The 25,466-nt window shown below is 35.8% G+C and overlaps 1 protein-coding gene across 1 annotated transcript; it reads left to right on the forward strand.

Moving 5' to 3' along the window:
- The first annotated feature begins 16 nt into the window (after nt 1–16).
- On the forward strand, nt 17–25,365 carry ZRSR2 (zinc finger CCCH-type, RNA binding motif and serine/arginine rich 2). Its single transcript, XM_001380899.5, has 11 exons — nt 17–111; nt 362–441; nt 5,333–5,411; nt 6,503–6,611; nt 6,881–6,967; nt 9,815–9,853; nt 11,089–11,207; nt 15,793–16,006; nt 19,107–19,162; nt 20,380–20,489; nt 23,019–25,365. Exons 1-11 carry the CDS (start codon nt 71–73, stop codon nt 23,483–23,485), a joined length of 1,401 nt encoding a protein of 466 aa, XP_001380936.2. The 5' UTR covers nt 17–70; the 3' UTR covers nt 23,486–25,365.
- Nucleotides 25,366–25,466: the final 101 nt, after the last annotated feature.

Raw genomic sequence — 25,466 nt, forward strand, 5'->3', positions numbered from 1 at the left:
GAGACCCCACCTCTTCCGGTTGACCCGGAGGGAAGTGAAGAGGTGTGTAGTAGGCGGTGGCATTCTCAAGATGGCTGCCCCCGCTGTGTTGCCGTTAGCCGAGAAGCCGAAGTAAGCCGAGGAGGGTACCTCGAGAGGGCTCGTTCTTAGGGACTGCAGTGAACGGCTGGGAGGAAAAGGAGGACGGCCTCGTTGCTATTTCTGTCACCGATCTCCCCTGGTACCGGGGTGGGGGGCGCCTGAGGCCGGGGCCGGGATGAGGGTGACCAATAGCTAGAAGTCACAGTCCCCAGAGGGTGAGAGCGGGAAATGGGACACTGCAGTAGGGCCACTTGAGTGACCTAACGTGTCTGCCTTCCAGCCACAAGAAGTACCGAGCTGCTCTGAAGAAAGAGAAACGTCGCAGGCGGCGGCAGGAACGGGCTCGGTTGAGAGACTCGGGTAATGCATATCTCGCCCTCAACTTTGGGGTAGTTGGGTTTTTGTTTTTGCTTTTTGGTAACAACCCGGATTCCGGGAGCGGGGGTGGGAGTAGGGATTGGACACTGTCCTTCCCAACCCGTCCTCCGAGTATGTTTGGTTTAAAGTTACCTGGACAATTAATTAACAGCTACATCTCTCATTTCTTTGGTGGACTAAGATTGAGAGCTGGAAAGAACCTTTGGACGCTTATCTAGCCCTTCTTCCTCACTTAGATGAGAAAACGAAGGCTCCTAAAGGGGTTTGCAGCCTCCCAAGGGCAAGCCATGATTAACATTCCAAGCAGAGTGACTGTCACACAGAACACAGCATGATGTCAACGGATTAGCATCCACTGACAGCCAGTGAACAGATGTTGCTTGAGCATTCACTATGGGAGTGATTCCTAGTCTCAAACTGACACAGTGGGGAGGGCAGGTCCTCACTACTTGTATTTGTGTATAGTGAGTTCAATTTATGCTCCATTCCAAGCAAAGATCACAGTATAGAGGAAAGAATTATGCTTGGGTTTCCTTGGCTTCCAGCACTAACCATGCAATCTACAATTAATTGTGGATAAGTCATTTTGAACCCCCTGAGCTTTAGTTTCTTTGTTCGCAAAGTGGAGGTGATCACATGCACTAATGGTACCTCATGGGGTCAATATGAAGAAAACAATGTAAATTCTAAAGCAAATTGAAATGAGAGTTTGCCACTGAGATAATTTTTATTATATAATAACTATATTTTAATTATCATATAGTAGAATAATTATATAAATAACAATTGAAATAATAATTGCCATTGAAATAAGCAGTAATTATTGTGAATTTGTAATTTCTGGTATTTGAGGATGCTGAATGGATGTCAATGACTTGCCCAGAGTTAAGCATTAACAAGAATAAGAGGATTCAGAAATAATATCAGCTGACTTTGGTTTTTGAGGGTACAGAATGAAAGTTGATGATTTGCCTGAGGTAAGATTTAGCTAGAGTAAGATAGGTAGAGCAGGTGATATTACCCCTTTATGATTTTTGAAGATAATGAAGCACAAGAGGCTGGTGAACTTCCTTAGGTAACAGATAGTATAGCAGACAAAAGTCTAGAATAGAGGTTTCCTGAATCCCAACTCCAGCTTTTATTAAAGCACAGCTGTTTCTCATTTCCTTATCTTGTGAAATTGTTCAGATCCTTGGGGCAACTGGATAGAGAAACATAAAAGAAAACTACTTTGATTAGGTTAGATTTGGCGAATTATTACTATGATCCAGTGTAGACTTATATTCTCATTGTAATGCCAGATATATAGTTGATAATTATATAATGATCAAAAACTGGGTAGTTATTTAGAATCTATGGATAACATATAAACTTTATGCCTATCATTTACCAATCCCAAGTTTTACCAGCTTTGCCAAGGAAAAATTTTGAATGTTCTGAATTTTGCCTCCTCTACTTTTACCTATCCTACTGGGGTTATCCTTATTTTTTTTTTTAAAGTTACTATCTTAAAAGGAAATACTTAGGATCTGAAATTACAGGTAGCTATATAAAAGTTTTGGACATAAAGAGAAAAGCTTTAAAGAATTATAATGTTGAAAATTCTTCTTTTAAAAAATTATTAACTAAGCGATTGCAATTGTTTTCTCTTTCACTGGGTTAAGTTTTTTTTAAATTACCTTGCCTGGAGGCAGCTAGGTAGATAGAGAACTAGGCCCAGAGATGGAAGGTCCTGGGTTCAAATCTTGTATCAGATACTTCCTTACTTTGTGACCCTGGGCAAGTAACTTATCCCTCATTGCCTAGCCCTTACTTCTCTTCTGCCTTAGAACCAATACAGAGTATTGATTCTAAGATGGAAGGTGAAGGTTAAAAAAAAATCACCTCCCTTAGCTAAAAGAAGAAATATCAATAGGCAATTTGTGCTGGAGGATAAAAATAAAGCATAATTTCCTCTTAATGTGTATTTCAATGGACAAACAATACTTTACCTTTTTAAAGAAATGCAGAACTTAAGCATTCTATTTTTTTTTTTTGATGACTAGGAAATTTAAGCTAAATTAGAAATCTTTGGAGCATTAGAAAAATACAAGGCATCATGACATAACCTAAAACTGGAACATTAGATATTCCTCAAGGAAGATCCCCTGGGGTTCTACATATTGGATCATAGATTTAGAATTTGGATTTAAAGCTGGAAGGGATCTAATAGATCATCTAGAGCAGTGATGGTGAACCTATGGCATGGGTGCCAAAGATAGCATATCTAGTGCTGGGGCCATTCTCCTCTCCCCTCTCCACACTCACTGAGGACATTCCTCACTTCACTCTCCCCTCTGCCCAGCAACCCAGGAGGAGCACTTCCTCCCTCCCCTGTGTTGGGTAAGGGAGTGGAGAGGGAGAGGGCTGACACTCAGTCTCTAAAAGGTTCACCATCATTGACCTAGAACAACTTTATAACACTTAACCTAGTCTTAAGTGGAACAAAGTGATAAGTAGCCCATTATAAATGTGTAAAATTTCTGGTGGGTCTTAGTTCACTTTTTTTTTTCCCAAATTTTACAGTGATTTCTGAATACCTTTGTCTTTTTCTTGCTTTCATTCTCCCCTTTAGTCTTCTACATTCCCTTGTGATTGGTATTTGTTTCAGGCTGGATTCCTCACACCTGATTATCTAGCCCCAATATATTTTTGGTCTCTACAATTCTTTTCAGACAGACTCCTCTTTCATGACTCTTAGGAGTATCAGAGCTCTCTGTGTGTCCAGGTGTTTCATCCAGTACAGACCAAGCTCTTTGAATTTCATTTCTAAAGTCCAGACTTTACTGAATTATCTTGACACCCCAACCTACCCCACCCCATCAATTTAAAAAAGAAAATTCTCTAAGTGTCCTCTGGGTTCAGTATAGCTAGGCTCCTCTTTGATCTTCTGCTTCTGCTCCCTGGCTCTGAATAATTCTGCTTTTCTTTGACAAATCTGGTAGCTCTTCTCCATTTATTAGCAATTATCTCTTAATTAACTAATTATTTAACAGGATTATTATTATTGATCCAGATCTGTAATTTCATTGTTAAGTATTATGTTAAGTGACATGCACAAGACCATGTGTCTAATAGAGGTGATATTTTAAATCAGGACTTCCTTTCACTATGCTTCTGAGAGACAGAGAGACAGACTGATCTTACCTTCTGCCTTAGAATCCTGTATTTGGAGCAGTAATGAGGATTAGACAGAAGATGTCTGATGTCAGATTTGAACCTAGGATCACCTGTCTTTAGGCCTGACTCTTAATCCCCTGAGCCACTTACTTGCCCCATTCTATATTTTTAAGGAATATATATTTTTAAGGAATTAATATGATGTAGGATAGAGTGGGTTTAAATAATGCTTCAGTGTAATGGACTACTCCATTAGTGGCAATGCAATGATCCTGAACAACTGGGAGGGATCTATGAGAAAGAACACTATCCACATTCAGAGGAAGAACTGTGGGAGTAAAAACTCCGAAGAAAAACAACTGCTTGAATACATGGGTAGAAGGGATACGGCTGGGGATGGAGACTCTAAATGAACATGCTAGTGCAAACATCAACAACATGGAAATAGGTTCTGATCAAGAACACATGTAATACCCAGTGGAATTGTGCATCAGCAACGGGAAGGGCGGGGGGAGAGAAGAATTGAATATGAGTTTTGTAATGAAGGAATAATGTTTGAAATTGACCAAATAAAATAAAAAAAAAAATAATGCTTCTGATTCTCAGTAGGTATGTGAATGTTAACAAATTACATGATTTCTCAGAACTTCAGACAACTCTTTTAAGATTCTAATCCAAGAGTCTGACTTATAAGGCTGCCTTATCATTGGCATCATTTGAGGGAATTTCTATACCTGGATTTCCCACATCACTGAAGGCATGCATACTTTATCGCCCCATAAACATGTAATACACATACATTCAGCTCTTTGGGGAACCATCAAAAGAAAAATGCTTAAGAAAAACGTGATGCTATTTATTTCCATCTACCACTAGCTCTAAAGCTTCTCTAAAATTAAATGAATGTTCTCCATGATGAATTTTACAGGGTCATAGGATCTTAAGCTTAGAGCTTAAAAAGACATCAAAGGCCATCTAATTCAACTTCATTTTGCAAACAAGGAAACTGAATCCTAAAGAGGTTAAGTATCTTGCCCAAAGTCTTATCATTGGTAAACATCAGAGACAAATAATTTTCAAACCAGTCTTGCTTGCAATAGGAAATTATAAAATAACCTTTTCTTCTATAACAAAGAATAAACATTTGTCTTAAAGTAAAAAAATGACATACTGAGAAGGAATGTGCATAATATTAGGCTTAAATTTGAAAGTTTTAAATTTCTGTCAATTTAATCAAAATAGTTTAATTGATTTAAAATATGGCTTCTGAAATTGTGTTTAGAATTATAGGTTGTTGATTTATTTTTACAATGTTGTGAACTTTTCAATTTTGAATTCATGGATAGAAGAAATAAAATTCTTGTTAGAAGTTCTTTTAAAAACTTTTATTATGGGGGGCAGCTAGGTGGCTCAGTGGATTGAGAGCCAGGCCTAGAGAGGGAGGTCCTAGGTTCAAATCTGGCCTCAGCCACTTCCTAGCTATGTGACCCTGGGCAAGTCACTTGACCCTCACTGCCTAGCTCTTACCTCTCTTCTGCCTTGGAACCAAAACACAGTATTGATTCCAAGACAGAAGGTAGGGGTTAAAAAAACAAAACAAAACTTTTATTATGCCTTTCATCATGATTGATAACCAAACACTTTTTTCCTGCATACATAAAATTCTAAAGAAAGTTGTAGAATGCCAAGGCAATTAAGTAAAATATTCTTTCAGGACTGTCACAGAAAGATGAAGAAGAAGAAGAATCTATTGTTGAACTGGAAGAAGAGGAAAAACAGTTAGAAGCTGAAAGGTTAGTAATGATCTAATGAAATACATTAAACAGTTAATTAATTAAACATTAATGCTTGTAAGCATAAATGTTGTAGGATAGTACTAACATCTTCTATAATGTTATGTGTGTCAGCTTTTTTGCTGGTAATTATACTTTGGAACAGAATATAGTAATTTAGAAATTGGAACATCAAGCCTGTGTCATTTTGGAAACTGATCAAGGGGTCCTTCAAAATTCCAGTGGGAATATTCCATTCTTGAAAGATACTTTGAAGGCTTCAAGAGTAGGATTTGGGGAGGGTTGAAGAGAGGAGGAGCTTACATTCTACCATATTAGAATTACATAAGTAACTTGGAACAAATAAAGAATATGGAAGGCTATCTGAAAGGGGGATGTACTAGGCACTAGGGAAACCAGGATAGGACTTTTTTAAGAAGGAAAGCTTTGAGTGAACTTTGAAGAAAGTCAGGGAGATAAAGAGAAAGAAATGATGGAGCAAGGATCCAGTAAATGAAAAGGTATAGAAATGGTTGATGGATTGTCTTGTTTAAAGAACCACAGGTAGGCCATGGTTGTAGAAAGAGACCAGGTTGTGAAGGACTTTAAAGCAAAATAACTTTTTTTTTTTAAATTTAGATGGTAATAGGGAGCTTTAGAAGCTTATTCAGTAAGGTTGGTGACATGGTCAGACTTAGTAGAAAAATAAATCCTTAGCAGCTGAATAGAAGAGACTTGAGTGAGGGAGACCAGGTAAAAGGCTATTGGAGAAGTCCAGGCAAAGGTGATTAGCACCTGCAGTTTGTGTGAGCACAGAGGTGAGGATATATAGGAGATGTTATGAAGGAGAAACATGTTCTGACAGTGCAGTGCTAGTTAGTAAGCATTTATAAAGTAAATATATATTTTTTTGTATTGTAAACTTTTGTCTACATGTCACATTCCTGAACTACAGTGATTTCCATAAAGAGCAGAGAGTATTTTATCTAAATCTTTCTTAGCACCTACCTAGCACAGTGTTTTTGGCCCTTTAAAATGATGTATGAAGCCATATTCAAATAAGTGTCTGGATTGACAGTTTGCTTTTTATGAGTATTTGATTATTTCTGTAGGCAAAAGTTGCATGAGGAGTGGTTGCTGAGGGAACAGAAGGCTCAAGAAGAATTTAAACTTAAGAAGGAAAAGGAAGAGGCAGCAAAAAGGCGTCAAGAAGAAGAAGAGGTGCAGTACTAATCAAACCCAAGACAATTATTCATTTTAAATTAGCTACTTGGTTTTTACTCATAACTTTTTTAAACAATATGCATTTTGAAATGAGAAGTGATATTCTAAATTCTTGATAGCCATTGAAACATTTTTAACTTGACTTATGTTTTCTTAATCTGTTTATTTACATTTTGACTTTTATGTCCATTGGCTTAAGTGTTTTCTTTTTTGGAGGGTGATTCTAAAACTTACCTTCCCCCCTGCCTTTTTTTTTTCTTTTAAAGAGAAAGATCAAAGAAGAATGGGAAGAACAGCAAAGGAAAGAGAAACAGGAAGAAGAACAGAGACAGCAGGAGAAGAGAGACAGAGAGGTGATTCCTGTCCTAGGAGGATAAACGCACTGCGTATCCTCTTTTAGTGTCAGATGGAATGGATGATGGGCATGAAGAATAAGCTTTAGAAGTAAAATTCATAATATTATTTATACTTGAAAAGAAATCTGGAGTTGTAATTTGTATATAAAGTGGAAGTTCACTATTATGCTAATCTTTAGGCCATGCAAGATAGTTGAAACTACCTTATTACTAGTACTTCAGTAGCAAAGAGTGGCATAGTGAGGTTCTAATATACTAATTTTTCAAGAATTAATATATTACAGAATTTTATTTCACAGCAGATTTGATATTTACATGACATCTCAAAATGTGTCTATACATATGTGTATATCTGCCCATGTATATATGGATTAGATGAGTTGTTTTGGGGAAATTTTTTTGAGGAAGGAGTGTCAGATTTAGATTTACTTAACAATTCAGGCTATTAGGAACTAATTCTAGCTATTGTCTTAATTTCTTTTCATGTGAATAATTTGGTATGTGTTGGATTGTACCTTTTTTTTAAACTTTTGACTTGGATATCTTGCTGCTGCTCCTTAACCGTGTATTTATTCAAAAGATGTCACAGCTGATCTTTCCTTGACTGGTTCATCAGGATGTATCTTTTCTATAAATTATTGAGTGGGAACAAGATAGAATTGGGTGGTCATTGGTCTTGAATGGGATTAAGTAAAAATGGTGAGGTTGCAAATCCTTGGGTTTTGAGCCCATTAGCATCTTCCATTAGATCATCTGAATAATTTACAATGACTGCATTAAATACTCACATTCTCTAGTTTGTAGGGCTTAGAGTAAGGGATAGCTTGGAACATTTCCTTTTTATAAAAGGGATCCTTAAGAATGTAAACTTAGAAAAACAAGTATGGATAATAATTATAGTAATTACAGATTGATGGTGAGAAGTAGTCTGTGAGTATAAAATGTGCAGGTGGTACATGTAATGAATACCACAATCCATGCATTTCTTTGTTTGATAATGATACCTCATGTATTAGAATTCAGTAGTCAAGACTTCAGATACACATTGTTATGTAAAAAGCAAATTTAAGTTTATTGATCATTAAAAACTATTGTATATTATTGTAAGGGCAGCTCTAGATTGCACAGATGATAGAGCACTGGCTTGAAATAAGAATGACATCTTTGTGAGTTCAAATATGGCCTTAGACATTTAGCTCTGTGACCCTGGATAAATCACGTAACCCTGTTTGCCTCAGTTCTTCATCTGTAAAATGAGCTGGAAAAGAAAAAGACAAACCACTATCTTTGCCATGAAAATTGCAAAAACAGGTGCACGAAGAGTCTGAAAATGACTGAACAATAACAAATTTTACTTTTTATGTGGTCCTCATCAAGACTCTGTTTTAAAATTGCAAGGGGCAGGGGGCAGCTGGGTGGCTCAGTGGATTGGGAGTCAGGCCCAGAGATGGGAGGTCCTGGGTTCAAATCTGGCCTCAAGACACTTCCTAGCTGTGTGATCCTGGGCAAGTTACTTAACCCCCATTGCCTAGCCCTTACCACTTCTGCCTTGGAACCAATACATAGTATTGATTCTAAGACGGAAGGTAAGGGTTTAAAAAAAATTGCAAGGGGCAAAGATACTTGATCAATTCTAAGCATACCACTGACTTTCCATATGTAACAGTGGGAAATGGATTTTGCAGCATAAAATCCCCCAACCAGTATTTGATGGGTCCACAGGCTATAGACACGTAAGAGACTTTACATTATTTTTGTGAGCATCCTTCTTTTACAGATGAAGAAACCAGGACAGAGAGAGATGAAGTGATAGTTCAGGTCACAGTAAGTAACTGAACCAAGCCCTCTGATTTCAAAAGATGCTGCTTCTCTTCTCTTGGCATTGCTTCAAGAATATGAGCAGAACTACTTATGTGGAACTCCTAGTTGTGGGCTTAGGAGAGAGTTAGGGTACATAAGATTTTACTACAAATCAAAGGAAACAGTCAAAGAAACTAATAAAAGGAAGTGCTCTTTTAAAACAAACATTAAGGACTTACTATTTGTGAGACTTTGTAGAAGGTTCTAGGAGAATTATAAGGCTGATAATAGTAAGAGTGAATGGGAACAGGGCAGAAAAAGTAATGGCCAAAATAATATGTCAATATGCAATATATGAGAAACAAACTAATAAAACCTTCCAAAAGAAAAACAAGAAAAGGAAAAGTGAGCTCTTGGGAATGTTTTACGGTTGGAAAATTATTGGATAATTGTGCTTTTTATTAAATATCTTTATTAAATGTTAATATTTTATACTTCACTTGAAAGCATTAGAGGAAATTTCTTCCCGAGGTCCTTTGCACATACCTTAAGAGGTTATGTTAACTAGAAGCTTGCAAGTACATGTAAAGTTTGGTTTTTCTAGTGAAAATGAAAATTTTCCCACCATTAATGCCAATTATTAGTGTTAGAATTATAGATTATCCTTCAGAATTTTAAGTTAAATTTCTTGTTGCTTCTTAAAATCTATTTGTGGTATTCATTACAATTTTTTTTTTAAGAAATGAGTTAGTACCTACTTATGGAAAGATGTGCTAGTTCCTGCTTCTCCAGACACTTATTACAAATTTTTATTAAGAATAACTTAAAGCATTATTATTTGTTGCCATTTGGATGAAAATATTCTCAGCTGTATCCTTTAATAGTTTTTAGAGGATCTTTGCAGTAGAAAGCTAATAACAGGATGAAGCATTTTTAATGTATAAAGTCAGAAAATGTTTCAAATGAGGTTCTTAACCAGAGAAACCAGATGCGAGTTACCTGACTTCAAGGTTTTCACTAGTCCTATGTTTGCACCATTTATAGGAAGCTGTGCAGAAGATGCTGGATCAAGCTGAAAGTCAGGTATTTTTCCATACCTTTTGTTTAGAATTGAGAATCAGTTAGTGTGTATGTGTGTGTGTGTGTGTGGGGGGATTGTGGTTTTTGTGTGTGTATTTTTATAAAACCCTTACATTCTGTCTTAGCATCAATATTGGGTATTGGTTCTAAGGCAGAAGAATGGCAATGGGGGTTAAGTGACTTGCTCAGGGTCACAGAGCTAGGAAGTATCTGAGGCCAAATTTGAACCCAGGACCTCCCATCTCTGGGCTTGGCTCTCAATTCACTGAGCCACCTCGCTTCCCCCATATTGTGGTGTTTTTATAAGAATCCTGATGCTTCTCCTTTATCTTTACTAAGCCAATTAATTTACTTTTGAAGACAATTGTTTCTCCTATTTATGTGCCCAAAGGATCTTTTAATAATAAGCAAATATAATTGGTGCCAAAAAATTCAGTCTTTGAACTTTGCAAAATAGTTAAATTATAAAACATTGGTTTGATCTGGTGACTGTGGAAAAGGTCTTGCATAGCAGTGAGACATTGATTGTTTTATTTGTGCTGTTTAGTTGTGTTTGCATTTTAAGAATCTTAAAACCAATGTGGATTACTTTAGCTTCAAAGTTACTTGGGTTAAAAAAAGATTTGACTACTCCATCCTTTTTCAAATAAGTAGTGATCTGATTTAATTTCAGAGGATGTCCTTCCACCTCTGTTGATTGATTCTCTATAACATGAATGGTATTTGAGAATTACTGTAACCAAAACTTTGATTATCCTGCAGCTATCCTGGTATTAAGACTTTCCAAAGCAGTCTGGTTTTGAAGTAATATGTGTGTATCTATATGTATACACATATATATATACATATACACACACACTATCTGTTTCTAAGACTCATCCACCAGATCTTCCCAATTTGGTAGTAGCTGCCAGATCTGACATTTCATAGGCAGAACCTAGGGTCGCCTCCATGTCACAATGAAGTATTAAAAGGGGATTATAATAGAAGTCATCTTTTAAAGAGTGAAATGAGGAAGCCTATGCTAGGTTTTGGCATTTGGGGAATAGGGAAAGGACGTGAAGCTGAAAAAGAAATGGCCTCTTTCTAAGGGAAAAAATGTTACATACTGTATTTAGCTGAGAATTTAACACATTGATTTAATCCTCACAAAAAAAAAAATATTTTGAAGGCATCTTTTGAAAGAGCACCTCCTCAATGGTATTATACAGATGATAAGCTTGTATTGTTTTATGCAGCTGGAAAATGGTGTCACATGGCATAATCCAGAACCACCAGTGGATTTAAGAGCAACAGAGAAAGATCAAGCTAATTGTCCATTCTACATTAAAACAGGATCTTGCCGATTTGGAGATAGGTAATGTTTAAATGCATTAAGGAAAAGGATATTTTACATATATTTGAAAATTTTGAATGTGTAATACAATCAATTCATGTTCATTTTGTACCTTTCCACTCTGCTCTCAAACTAATGCTGTGATGGCCTTTCCCCATTTCTGTTTTCTGGGTAGGCTCCTTCCCTGTAGTTCTTGGAGTTTTCTTTTGGTTATTTATTACTTTTTTTTTTTTTGCACGAGAGAGCCTTTTCCCCATTTTCTTGCTGGTACAAAATTAATACTATTATTGAAAAATATGTTGTCAGGCTGTCATCAAAGGGAACATAAGAAAGTATCCAAATTCATACATTGACTCTTGGGTAGTACAATTTCAGCTGCATTCTTTCATGTTTCTGTCTTCAAGACTTTAGACACTGGTGATTAATTAAGAGTGTATCAATCTAGAACTGAAATAAACTTCTAGAAACTGATGTAACACATTCATGTTACAGTGAAGTAATAGGACTTGCCGAGGTCACACAGTCACTAGTAGCCTCAATCTATGCAGCCCTAGGGTTTGAATTTGAGTTATTTGATCCTTCATAGTGACTGTTTGCCCATTCTAGGATATAAAAACTGTATAATGTTATTCTTTTCCCAAAAGAAGAGAGAAGCATAAATTTATTTAAAACTATATTAATCTTTAAAAGACCATGCAGTTGTAGTCATGTACATGTTGTTTTATCTATATATCTGTGCCACTAAGACTGTCACAAGATTCTTTCCCTATATTTTATTAATGCTCTTTTGTTTTTTTATATCATTAGTACTTGCTAATGACTCTTCTCCATCTTCAACTTGCCTTGGAACAAATAATCCTTCAAAATAAGTAAAAAATATTGGCTACCTCTCATTCTACAACCTTAGTTAACTGTCTCTGTTAAGGGTTATAATTCAAAATTAGTTTTCTGAAGCCATCTTTTAGTAATTGCATTCAGAATTCTCAAGTACTTTGGAGTTGCTTTTTTGTTGTTATTGTGGTGGTTTTAAAGTTGTCATTATTTTGTACAAGTAAATAGAAGCAAAACATTTCTTATACATCATTTCAAGTTTCAGTTCTTCATATTTGTTGTATTTTATGGCACAGTAATATTACATTCATGTACTGCAGTTTATTCAGCACTTCCCTAATCAGCAGGCATCCACTTTCCTTGCTCTTCTTTAGTACTACAAAAAAGAACTGCAATAAATATTTTGTATATATGAGGCCCTTCTCTCTTTAAAAGATAAAGGGTCTTCTCTTGAAGCAGTTGTACTTTAAAAAAAACTCATTTTTCAAAGTGTTTTTTTTTTCCCATTTAAAACTTCTTGGCTATTGAGTAATACAAGTAATTTTTCAACAATGGAAACACTGGTATGCATTAAGGGATAGATCTACCATTTATTTTCCTTTTTCACTTTCCTACAATTTGATTGTATTGCCTTTTCTAATTGTAGTAAGATTGAGGAGCCAGAAGTATGCAGTAAACTTAAAATCATAGTGATAGAAGGAACTTTTAGATGGCAAAGTATGAAGGACAGCATGAATCTGTGATCCTATTAAAAGTCACATGCTCATGTAATTTTTTTATCTATAGTACTTAGAACTTTCAACATTAAAAAATGTGAAAATTTTTTTGTAATTCAGTTACTTTATTTTAGTGCTAGTTGAACCTTCCAAATGTTCAAATGTTTTCCTACATTACAGAATTCTGACTCTTAGAAGTAGATGAGAATTCTAGAAATTATTTTTATCTAACAACAGGCAGTTGTGAAGTGGTTAGAAGTAAAATACTTACTAGAAGATCTTGCAGCATTTCATTTTTAGTTTCTCAAGCATAACAAAATTTTAAAGCACAGCAAACTTACCTTCTGTTGGGAAAGTGAAATATTACTGCATTCTGTCCTACAGACTTGTTGGATAGAAACTACTTTAAATTGGTTCTTCCTCAAATGATGGAAGATCTTCCTTAAATTTATTTAAATCCTCAGGGCTAAAAGGTGTATGATGTCTTACAGATACCAAGTTTCTATCTTTATTAAAAGTGGGTACTTCTCTTCTTAAAGGAAATAACCTATCTGAATTATTTGGTACTCCTGTTTCTGTTTCTAGCCTTCTTGCTCCATTCTCAATAGGGTAGGTATGATAAAGAGAAGAGTTGGGCACACTGAGGGAGAGGGTTTGTTGTTGTCCCATAGTGCCAGAAAGATCAGAGGTAGGAAGGATATGGGAATTGAATTGAGCAGGGTGGGAAGGAGGAGCAAAGGAAGAAGTGCTAGTAACTGGGGGGAAAGATACGGAAGTGTTAGAGTTGGAGGAATAAGTAGGGTGTGAGGCATTAGGATGGTCAGTATGGGTGGGGTGTGAACTTAGAGTTGAGGGTGTGGGATCTGAAGCATGGGCAGGGGGAGGAGTGGGTTGGTTAGAAGTAGGGTTTTCTGAGGCCAGTGGGGCATGGGGAGGGGTGGGTTGGTTAAGAGCAGGGGGTTCTAATGCCGAGTTGCCACGTTTAAAAAGACTGACTGATAGAGCAAGTAATAGAGAAAGGAAAGAGATCTCAGAAATTTTTGAGGGTTTTTCCACCAACTTTGTGGTCAGCCATAAACTGTAACAGTTTATGCCAAACACTCTTTTAAAAGTTACACTATAAACAACCACCTTCTACCCCCACCCCCTCCATTTGTTTGAGTAAAGCATCTTTTTTAAATGCTTTAGTTGCCAGAAATTTCTCATACATTTTTTGTAAGATAAAAAGCACTGACTCATGGATAGCCCTTCCAACATAGATAACCAATGGCCAAAATTTTGAACTTTGTGTGTTTCTGCTGATGTTAATAAGCACTTGGAGGTAGGGGGTCATATTTACAAGCCTTTGAATACTACTGCTGCCAGTTGGATTGAGCTATTTCATTTGACACTTGAAAAGCTGCCTGGAAAACTTCAAATAATAATTGAAGCACTGGGAACAAAACCACTTCTCCATGTAATTAAAATCAGTGGGAAAATAACAGATTTTTGTTTTGCAATTGACTTTTGGGGATAGATACTTCTAATTTTCAGTAATTATAAAAACCTTCAATTCCTAAGATTTTTGTCATTTTAAAAATATTTGTCATGTACATTGCAATTTTAATTTTTTATTGTTCACTCTTAACTAAAAGACTTGTTTTAACTAGAAAAACCTCTATTAACTGGTATCCTTAACCATTGCAATTTTCTTTTCTATATTATCATCTTATGTAAGTAATTTGGTAAAAAGATGAATTGCCTTGGATATTTACTAGAGACTACAATTTCAGCCCAGTCTTCTATATGGTACAATAATTATAAGTTAAATTATATTCAGTGTTATGATGTATACATATGTGATATGTATTATACAATATCTGTATTATGTATATTATGTGTATTGCATATTAATCTTTTATTTTATTCTTATTATAGACATATCTATATATGTACACATTGACAAAATTCTTTTTTAATGTAGATTTTAGTGATACCTTTTGATTATATATCATAGACACACCATCCACTCTAAAAATTGAAGCCCTGGTAGTTTTCCATTTCTCTTCTGTACTTTCATTGATTTTTCCATTCTTTTTTAGCTATTTGTCAGTAAACTTTTATTTTACGTTTTTATAGTCATTGTGTATATCTTTTTCATTCAGTTCATTTCTGTATCAATTGGTGCATGTCTTTTCATGTTTCTCTGAATTTCCCATATTTGTCTTTTCCTACTACACAATATTACTCTATTATATTCCTATATCAGCTCATTGAACCATTCCTGTATCATAGAATTGTAGACTGAGACAGTTGGAAGGGTCCTTTGTGTCTACCCAGACCAACCTCTAGACTTCACAAATGGGAAACTGTCTCACAGAGCTGAAGTAACAGGCCCAAGTTTGCACAACTAATAAGCAGAGTCTGGATTTGAATACAGGTCCTCTAACTCCATAGCAAATAACTTTTCAACGTCACATGTCATCTCAATCAGTGGGCATATACTTTGTTTCCATTTTTTCCGCTAAAAAGAATGTCAATAATCAAAATATTTTCTTAACTTTTAGTTAAGCAGATATTTAAATTACATTTCTAGTAACTATTTCATGGTATCATAATTTGTTCAGTAACCTCTGTGCCTTCCCAATAATAATCACTCACATTTATGTAATGTTTTAAGATTTACAAAGCATTTTGCCAAGCTCTTACCTTTTACAACCCCTAATTCTCTCTTTTAATGCCTGCTTTCCTTGTGATGGATCTTACCTTCCCAACCATATCCCCTCAAATACAATTTCCATTTTGTCTTTAACTGTGTTGTGTTGGTCTTCCTCTTTACCAAGAAATAGCCAAGTCTTTCATGGTCTGGGAGGAACTCATCTCTACAGAGCTAAAAGCTATCTGTGTTCTAATTGTTCATAGTCATTTGTGGCTTTGACAGAAGTTGAGATCTGCATCTTACTCTTAATAGAATTTGAATCATTAATTGAAACTACAGCTCATTTAATTTAAAATAGGATTGTTGTGTGTTATTTTTAAATACATTTTAACCCCCACCCCCACCCCCTTTTTGTATACAGGTGTTCACGTAAGCACAATTACCCAACATCCAGTCAAACTCTCCTTATTAGAAGTATGTTTATAACATTTGGAATGGAACAGTGCAGAAGAGATGACTACGATACTGATGCAAGTCTGGAGTACAGTGAGGAGGAAACCTATCAACAATTTTTAGATTTCTATGAAGATGTACTCCCAGAATTCAAGAATGTGGGGAAAGTTATTCAGTTCAAGGTAGGATTTGGTGTGAAGAGGATGGGAATATTGTATAAATTTAAATTTACAATCATTTATTAGTTAACTGCAGTTCAATATAGATGGTAATTGTCAGTTCAGATAGCAACTAGTCCAGTTTGGAATTTAGAATATGTGGAATAACTGAAATGTGTGATGAGTAATGTGTCATGAAATTAATGTAATGAAAAAATTAAATGGGGAGAGCAGTAAATAATTTGGCTTTTGTCTTATTGAAAGGACAGTGAGTAACCACTGAGGGTTTTTGAGCAGGGGAGGGACATGGTTAGATTTGTGTGTTATGAGGATTATTTCATTAGCTGCAGTGATAACTGGATTGGGATGAGGAAAGGAAGACACCTTGAACTAGAATTGTAAAGTGTAAATTGAGAGAAAGGAGATGCATGGGAAAGATGCTGTGGAGATGGAAATGATGGGGCTTAACAACTAATTAGACATGGAGAAAGGAGAGTAAAGTCAAGGGTGAAACCTGAATAGTGATGCTGTTGACCCTGAAAATAGAGAAGTTTGGGTGAGGCTAGAGTTTAGGCTCAGAAAATGATTTTGGTATGATTCATGCTAGGAAATTGAGACAGAGAAAGGAGGAAAAGAACCAGGAAGCAGTGGCATAATGAAAAGTAACAGAAAAGATGGGTTAGAGGAAGAGATGTTTGATGGTATCAGAACATATAGAAAAATCAAAGGGAGGGAAACTAAGAAAAAAATCTCCCAGCTGAGAAATGACACAATTATTGGTTCAGTATATCAGTGCACAGTCTTTGTCAGTGCATAGCAGTGAAAGGGAGAGGGGACTGCTATTGGTTTGATAGAATCTCAGACTCATTTGATGGCTTTTAATGTGCAGTGAGCTCTGATAAGCGTATCCCTATGATATAGCAGCTCAGAAATGGAAGAAGATAACAAAGCAGTCATAGATGGAATGAGCTCAGGACAAGTCAGAGAATGTGTCTGAAAGGAGGACAGCCAAGCTGGAGAGGGGAAGTAAGGAGATTTCAGAGAGATGGCTCACATTTGCTTAATCAGTGTCGTAAGTGAGAAGACAGTGAGGGTTGGGGGGGAGTAGGCCTCGTAGACTTGAAGTCTGTGATGACCTGCTTGGCATTGTAATCATCAGTCCATGGACAGCAGTCTGGAAGAATCAAGGCCTGTAGGGCAAGGGGAAGATGAAGCTGAATAAGGTCCGGAAAGATGGAAGAATGGGGCATGATTAGAGAGGGATTTTGGAATTTGAGTTCATGGAAGTGAAAGAGTTGTCAGTGCCCTTCGACTCCCTTTTAGTCCCAGCTAAAATCCCATTTTTTACAAGAAACTTTTTGCAACTCATTGCAATTCCAGTGCCACCTTCTTGTTAATTATCTCCTATTTATCCTGTATATTTTTTGTAGTTGTATATTTGTTTGCATGTTGTTTCCCCCATTAGATTGTGAGCTTCTCAAGGGTAGTCTTTGGCCTATTTTTTTTTAAATATATCTGGTGTTTAACACAGTGCCTGACACATAATAGGCACTTATTAAATGTTAATTGAGTGATTGAAAAAAAACCCATCAGTAATAACGAAGTCTAGGACAAGAACAGGGCAACAGAACTCTAAAAAAGGAGTGAGTGGCCTGGAGGCCAGTGAATGATAGCAACAAGCATCTGGGTAGAGTAACAAGGTAAGGAGAGATAGTGGTCAAGCTGGGTGGAGATGAGAATGCTGAGAGAAGTAGCAAATGAAAGAGATTTTCAACTCAGATGTTCATAGCAAATCAAAAGTATTAGGAGAGTAGGAGGTATAGTTAATGGACAGACAAATACTAGTTAATTGGAATACTAAATAAAGCAATGTGATAAGGAGATGGGTTTGAGAGAGGAGAAAAAAGTAGTCATAGTAGGCAACGCACTTGAAAAAGGTGGCTGATGTTTAGCTCTCAGAATACTACAGAACAGGCACTGGGTATTGAGGAGAGAGTAAGAGTACCTCATCTAAGCAAGCATTTGCAAAATCTTCATTAGAACCATCACCCTTGTATATTTTGAGAATAATTTTCCTTACTTTTATTAATCAGATATTTTAATGTTAATTTTGTTTAAAATTGCTGGTCTCATTAATTAATTTTTTGATAGAATTTAAGAAAAATATTTTTATCTTAGTGCATCAGTTGAATTCTAACGTAGTTCCCTTGTTTATGATTCAGTTCCTTTTAATTCTAACCAAAGAAATATATTTAAACTATTAGGACAGGATTTCCCCTCTGTCATCAGGGATGGTGAAAGTAGGAGGAAGTTGAGCAAAATTTAAGTTGAAGTTCTGTTAAGATTATTCTTTACTGCGAGTTGAAATGGAAGCAGAATTCCAAAAGAGCCAGAAGAACTGAGTACTTATCATTAACTTGTCAGAGGCTATTGAATGCTCTGTATTTTGACCTGATTTTCAGTTTCAATTGTATTCCTTTCTCCCTTGGCACATTTTATAATTTTGTTATACTTTCTTCTTAAGCACAAGTTGTAGTTACTAAATACACAACTTCCAATAATTCCGGAAGCCTTTAAAAGATATTTTCAATCTTCAAAGAACCAGTTAGTAGTGCTGTTTCTTTAATAATCTAAGGTAAATACTTTTTGTAATTCTCTTGGGCTGATAAAATTTTTGAATTTACTCATATTTGAATCTATGTGAATAAATTTTATTATATGGATTTGAGGTAGCTTTGAGAGGTAGGAAGAGGAAAAACCAATATTAAAAAAATATATATACACAGTACTTAACAAAACTTGACATGCTATTAATCATATCAGATTCATCACTTGAACTGTAAAAATGACCAAACCTGGAATAAAAAGGATGACATAAATGAACAGCTCAAGTAGAATATAAACTACTTAAGGGCAACTTTCACTTTCTTTGTGATTGCCCTGCACCTAGTAGGAACTCAGAAAACCTTTACTGGAGAGGGTATTTTAAAATCCTGACAATCTTTGGGATGTCCTCCTGTCAACATTGCATTTGTTTTGATGATAGTACTGATCATTTTCCATTTTGGTCATATTAGCCTCTTTTTGTATTTTTCTAGTCATAAAATATTTCTTTTTTCCTTAGGTCAGCTGTAACTTTGAACCTCATCTTAGAGGAAATGTATATGTGCAGTATCAGTCGTAAGTATGCTAACGTTGGGCTTTTAATAGTGTGGGCCCACTGTGCTTGAGTTGAGATTTTGCCACCAAATGACAAAATAGAGTTTTTTCAGATCATCTAATATATTGGTGGTAGGTATAAAAAAAAATTTAATATGTCAGACAATTCATTATATAAAACATTTCATAATTAGGTTTTAATGTTTATTTTCCAAGATAGCAACTACCTAGAACTCTGCTATGGTATTGCACTATATGAAAGGCATTGAGTTTGCACTTAAAAATAGCCTTTTGTTGATTTTATTTTTAACATAAGTTGCATATTGATGCTTCTGAGAAGTATTTTAATCTTTCAAAACTAAATTTTCTTTTAAAGTCTCTCTTGGGCAACAGAGAAGACAAAATCATAGATTAGCTCCATTACATTAATTACACTTAAGAGAGACAATTTGGGAAAGTGAAAAGAGCACTAAGTCTAAAATTAATGTACCTGAGTTTAATTCTACCCATAGGATTTTGGACACGTTGATCAGCATTACTGGGCCTCATTTGTAAAATGGCGATAACGCTCTTGGTCCTCCCCACCTGGTATAGTTGTTGTGAGGATAAGATGTACAAACATAAAGTAGGGTTGTTGTTATATTTTAGTGAAGAAGCTTGGTCCTAGATCGATTTCTTGCCACAGGAGCATCTTAAGAGTTGTAGAGAAAAGTATTGTTTTGGGGCAGCTTTTAGGTTGACAAGTAGGGATGTTCTGCTGCAGTGCTACGTACCTGCAGATAGGCCAGAGCCTGGTAAAATATGTGTCGTCTGTCACTACCCACTTGGGAGGGGCAGGGTGTAAGTAGAAGACTTACGGTTTTTAATTTTTTTTTAAGGTTTTAAGAAATGGCCCTTTTTTTTTTAACCCTCACCTTCCGTCTTGGAGTCAATACTGTGTATTGGCTCCAAGGCAGAAGAGTGGTAAGTGGTAATGGGGGTCAAGTGACTTTCCCAGGGTGTCTGAGGTCAGATTTGAACCTAGGACCTCCCCTCTCTAGGCCTGGCTCTCCATCCACTGAGCCACCCAGCTGCCCCCAAGAAATAGACTTTTAAGGAATGATATAAATCTGTAGTGAAAAAAAAAACACACCATCCTATGGATAATAGAAATAATGAACCAAGTTAAATCAGTGAATCCTATTGTTAATTCATAATGAAGTTGATACATGAAATTCTGTTTTTAATTTTATTTAAAGGGAGGAAGAATGTCAAGCAGCATTCTCTCTATTCAATGGACGGTGGTATGCAGGACGACAGCTTCAGTGTGAATTCTCACCAGTAACGCGGTGGAAAATGGCTATTTGTGGTAAAGTAGATCATTAGAGTTTGAAAAGAAACTGTTAGAAAAAGGATTGTGGGATCCTAGCTCTAGAGTTGGAAAAAGAACCTCAGGGGTCATTGAATTCACACTCTTCAATTTAAAGATGAGGAAATTGAGGCCCAGAGGAACTGAGGTAACAGAAAAAAAGAGGCTGCATAGTCAAAATCTGAATCCAGTGTTCTTCCCACTTTACTAAGGAAATGGTAATAAAACTAAAGGCATGCCTTTTTATATGCAAAACAATAATAATGGATTGTTGATGGGGTAAGGAAACTTAAAGATTAAAAGGCTGGTAATTCTCAGGGGTTTTGGTCTCTTGAGAATTATCAAGGATCCTCCAAAAAGCTTTTATGTGTATTATATCTATCTAGATTTACTAGATAGTATTATGAAAATAGTTGTGACTTTAAGGGTCCCCTAAGTCTCTGGGATCCCTAGACCCCCAATTTTTAACTGTTAGGGGTAGGAGATCAAACCTTAGGATAACTGACAGGATTACTGAGTGCCCACAGAATCAGATTCTACATCTTTTTATTAGGTTAGACAAGTTAGTCTGATCCTCAGGCTTCCCTCATTCTTTCCCTATATAGTTCAAAAAGTTTTTGACATTTTCGTATTCCTCTCAAGTGGGGAGTATCAGATGGATTATTATTAATTAAGTATATTGCCTTTGTAGTCTTTTGCAAATGAACTTCATGTTAATTCCTTTTTTAATGGAAATAATTGCTTTTTACTGCATCTCTTTTTTAAGTGGTGATTATCTTAGATCCTAAACATTTATCCTCTAACCTAGAAGAAAGTGTTATCAAGTTATTACAAAATTGCCTTTACTTTCAAAGGCAAAATGATAAAAGTTTAGGAGTTGGCAGCCTTCTTACCTAATTAAGTGCTGCTTATTTCTACAAAAACTTCAAAACCACAGATTTTGTTGGAAGGAAATGGGATTGAGCTACCAAAGAAGTTATATTAAGAGCATTAGTTTTATCTGTTTCAAGTGTCTTTTATGTAGAGATAGTATACAAAATGCCAAAAGAATTAAGAGATGGAATAAAAATGTAAGATTATAATCTGATATATTGTAATTCATTGGTTCACATCATTTATGCATATCATATTTAGATATGCATATTTATGCATATAGTAGACTTGAGGCCCTGCAAGTTCTTGAAATGCCTTCTAAGTTATTAAAATAGAATTAGTCTGATTTTAGTCTTTTTACTTATTCCATTTTTTTTTTAATTATTGTTCAGTTTATATCATAATCCAGATGCTGAAGTTACAGTAAATCTCACTTGCTTACCATCACGAACAAGAAGTTACCCTACTGTAACACGTGCTCCTTTACCATCTGACAACGATGGCAGCTAGGTGTTTGAATACTGGCATAGAGCACTGGGCCTTCAGTCAAGATAGTCTTTAAATTCAGCCTCAGACAGCTGTGTGACTGGGCACGTCACTTGGCCTTAATTCAATGGGCACAGAAATAACAAACAATAGCATCTTTGCCCAGTAAAACCCATGTCATACAAGGGTCCATTGGGTCACAGAGAGCAACTCTGAACAGCAAGTCTTCTGTTTTTCCCTTCCACATTTTTACCTCTTGTTCAGAAGTGTGGGCTACAAGCCGGTCATTTAAAACCTGGCCCTAAATATTGTGCCCAAGTCCTTCTGTTGTACAGACGTCCTTAACCCCAGCTCTTTCAGGACTGGCTCTCGGGATTTTGTCCTTCATGACTTGATTGCTTTGTGTATGATTTTAAGTTTATGGATGAACAACTTCTAGCAGCTGCTCTTATGCAGTTTTCTTAGGTAAATGTTTGTTGAATATTCATTTGAGTGAAATCTACCTCTTGTTCTTAGAATGGGTTAGAAGGTGCTTTTTTGAAGCTTCAGTATCATACACTTTTTTTCTTTTTCCAAAACGGCTTTCCTTGGCAAGAATTGCCTTAAAGACTCAGACTCTTGAAACCCTGCACAAGTCCTTCACCTCGTTAGCCTCCAATTCAGTATTCTTAATTCCACTGTCATTTGACATTTAGATACTGTTTTGTATGTGAGCACACTTGTCCTCTTCCACTTTGCCAGGAACTACCATTGTATGGCACCTTCATCTCTTTCTGCATACTCCTTGCTACAGAGAAAGAATTTGCCCGTGGACACGGACCTGCTAGTGCCTGGTAGGACTGGCTAGGACCAGAACCCAAGTTTTCTGATCCTGATTCTTTCAGCGTGCCTTTTACTTTGCTATGAAGATTTCAACTTTCTGAGGATCCCAAGATTTAAACAAATAACATTCACTCTTTTTTTATTGCATATTTCTTATAGCCAGTTGTTTGATTATTCCCATGGTGAAACAACCACTAAGTGTGTTGTGGATTGTTTTTGTTACTTTTACCAAAAATTATATAGCAGGGGGAATAAAAGTTATTAGCACACTTGAAATAAAAAATTTCTAAGCAAAAGTAAATTATATGAGGTATCTATTAATGACTACTTTTTCATTATTTGTTTTAGGTTTATTTGGAAGACAAAAGTGTCCAAGGGGAAAGCACTGTAATTTTCTTCATGTATTCAGAAATCCCAATAATGAATTTTGGGAAGCTAATAGAGACATACACATGTCTCCAGATTGGGCTAATACATCATTTGGTAAAAGCTCAGAAAGGAGAGATAGGACAAGTTATCATGAAGAATATTACAGCAGATCAAGAAGGCGGCGAAGTCCCAGTCCAGATCATTCTTATAAAAGAAATGGGGAATCTGAGAGGAAGAAAAGTAATCATCACAGGAGTAAGAAAAAGTCCCATAAACATTCCTCCAAAAGTCACGAAAGGCGACGTTCACGAAGTAGAGGAAGAAAGAGAGATCGGAGCCGAAGAAGCCGGAGCCAGAGTAGAAGCCGAAGAAGCCAAAGCAAAAGTGCATCCAGGTCTAGGAGTCGGGACAGGAAGAGATCAACCAGCAGAGATCGAAATACTTAAATCACAAAAATACATTTTTTTCATACTGAGACGTGTTGATCTCAAAAATGTATCTTTTAGGGCTGGTGGTTACTTTTCTCAATTTTAATGAACTTTTCAAATCCTATATTGTCCTGTATTATAAATGCGATTAATTCAAAAGGTGGTTTTTGTACCAATTAAAGGTATTTAGAACTGTTTGGGCTTTTAAGAGTCCAATCCAACACTCCTGGAACTTTGAAAATAAAGTCTCCCTCTCCCCAACTTGAGAGCTAGCTGTGTTCCCCCATGGTGGATGCCTGGCTGTTTTGGGTAGACTGAATCACTTTCACTAAATGTTCACAGCAGCACCAGTAAAGCAAATGTCATAGGTTGGATGGGAAAAGGATAATAAAAGTTGAGAAAGGGAAACACAAATTTTGTTTTTGCCTTAACACTGTAGCATGCACAAGCTTTAAATGGAAATGCTGCTCCTAATTTTCTTATTAGGAAAAAGCTTTTCCCTTGCAAAATACGCAGCTTTATTCCTATTATTAATAACTTTCAAGGTGGAAGGTAGCTAGGAAATTTGACTAGAACAAGACTTATAAAATGTTTTATAAGAAACAAAGTAGAGGAAATGGAGAAGTGGGTTACTTTGTTTTAAAAGTTGAGTGTGATTTCTAAGAATAATACAAAGTATGGGATGGAAAAGTTTTTAACTTACCTTCTATGAAAGGAATCTAAATGGTGGACCATGTTGCTTATTTTAGAAATCTTGGTCTTCCGGCAATCTTCCAAAACAGGTTTGTTGACCCTGAAAATGCTCTTGTTTTTGCCATAAAACTATTTTGTAATTGACTTTCAATGATGAATATTGTTGTATGCATATGACCATTGTCCCCCGAATAAGTGTACATACAAAATTAAATAATGTGAAACTTGTAATTTTGTCTTAACATTCCAATTTTAAAAAGTCATTTGATTTGGAAGTGTTAACAAATGGCTTTGGTGATATTAATCTAATAGTATGAAATATTAATGGATATTTTGTTTCTCCCCTTCAGGAACAAACGAAGTTATGCTTTAAAAAATTTTTGTTATTTGAACTGGTTATTCAAAATCTTTTACAGATTTTTTTTTCTTTAGCTTGTGATATCATTTGTCTTTTCCTTGATTAAAATTTCTTCAAGGAAGGTCTGAGTCTTGCCTGAGGTGCCAACCAAGACTGATGAGTTTGATAATAGCTTTGCTTTTCAGACATTCTAGCCCACTTATTGATTGGACAGAATAGAAATGTCGCTTGTTTCCCACTTCATGGATCTGTGATTTCTATTGATACAATCTGTAAATCCTTTTACGTTTTGAGTAGATTTTCTTCATAAGCCTGGCCTCCCTTGGAGAAGGCAAGGTGCTCACCAAGGATCATCAGTGTCTCTCCAGTGTAGTAGAAACCCTTGGAATGTGTGTTCCACATGTAGGGATTGTGGTATTTTTCCAACATGGTAAAACTGCCCATTTAAAGTGAAGATTAACCAAAACTACAACTGTTGGTGGTTTGACTCCATCTAAGTGAGGACGTAAATGAATCTCTGGTTACCATTTCTAGAAGTAGCTAGGAGGGCTTTCTTTAATACAGTAGAAGAAATGAACAAAAAGCTGTTGCAAGTCAGTGATATCTGAAAAGCATCACAAAAACTAATTATCCCTAATAGTTATTTAAGTCACAAACCCTTGGTTTTATTTTTATTTGATTAGAATAAATGCTGGTGTAAAGATGTTCTTCAGAAAGACTACAGAATAGTGTACATAAGTTTAAATGTTGCTATTTATTGTTTTGTAAGATAAATGTATAATTCAAAGACTGTTGTAGTGGCATTCTTATTTTTAATAAATTTAAAGTGTTTTGTGTGAAAACTTCATTTGAATCTACCTTGTGTTCACTTGTAACAACTTTTAATGAGGTTTGATTTTACTTCCGTTTTAGTAAAGGAGCTTAACATATTTATGTCAACGGAATCTC

The sequence above is a fragment of the Monodelphis domestica genome, chromosome 8 (assembly GCF_027887165.1).
Source record: "Monodelphis domestica isolate mMonDom1 chromosome 8, mMonDom1.pri, whole genome shotgun sequence".
Classification (NCBI taxonomy): domain Eukaryota; kingdom Metazoa; phylum Chordata; class Mammalia; order Didelphimorphia; family Didelphidae; genus Monodelphis; species Monodelphis domestica.

What these genes read in the sequence shown, in the direction of transcription:
- ZRSR2 (XM_001380899.5), top strand. Translation starts at nt 71, where the DNA reads ATGGCTGCCCCCGCTGTGTTGCCGTTAGCCGAGAAGCCGAA. An exon ending in AAACAGTTAGAAGCTGAAAG is followed by an intron (nt 5,412 to 6,502) that starts GTTAGTAATGAT and finishes TTATTTCTGTAG; the next exon opens with GCAAAAGTTGCATGAGGAGT. An exon ending in AGGAGAAGAGAGACAGAGAG is followed by an intron (nt 6,968 to 9,814) that starts GTGATTCCTGTC and finishes CACCATTTATAG; the next exon opens with GAAGCTGTGCAGAAGATGCT.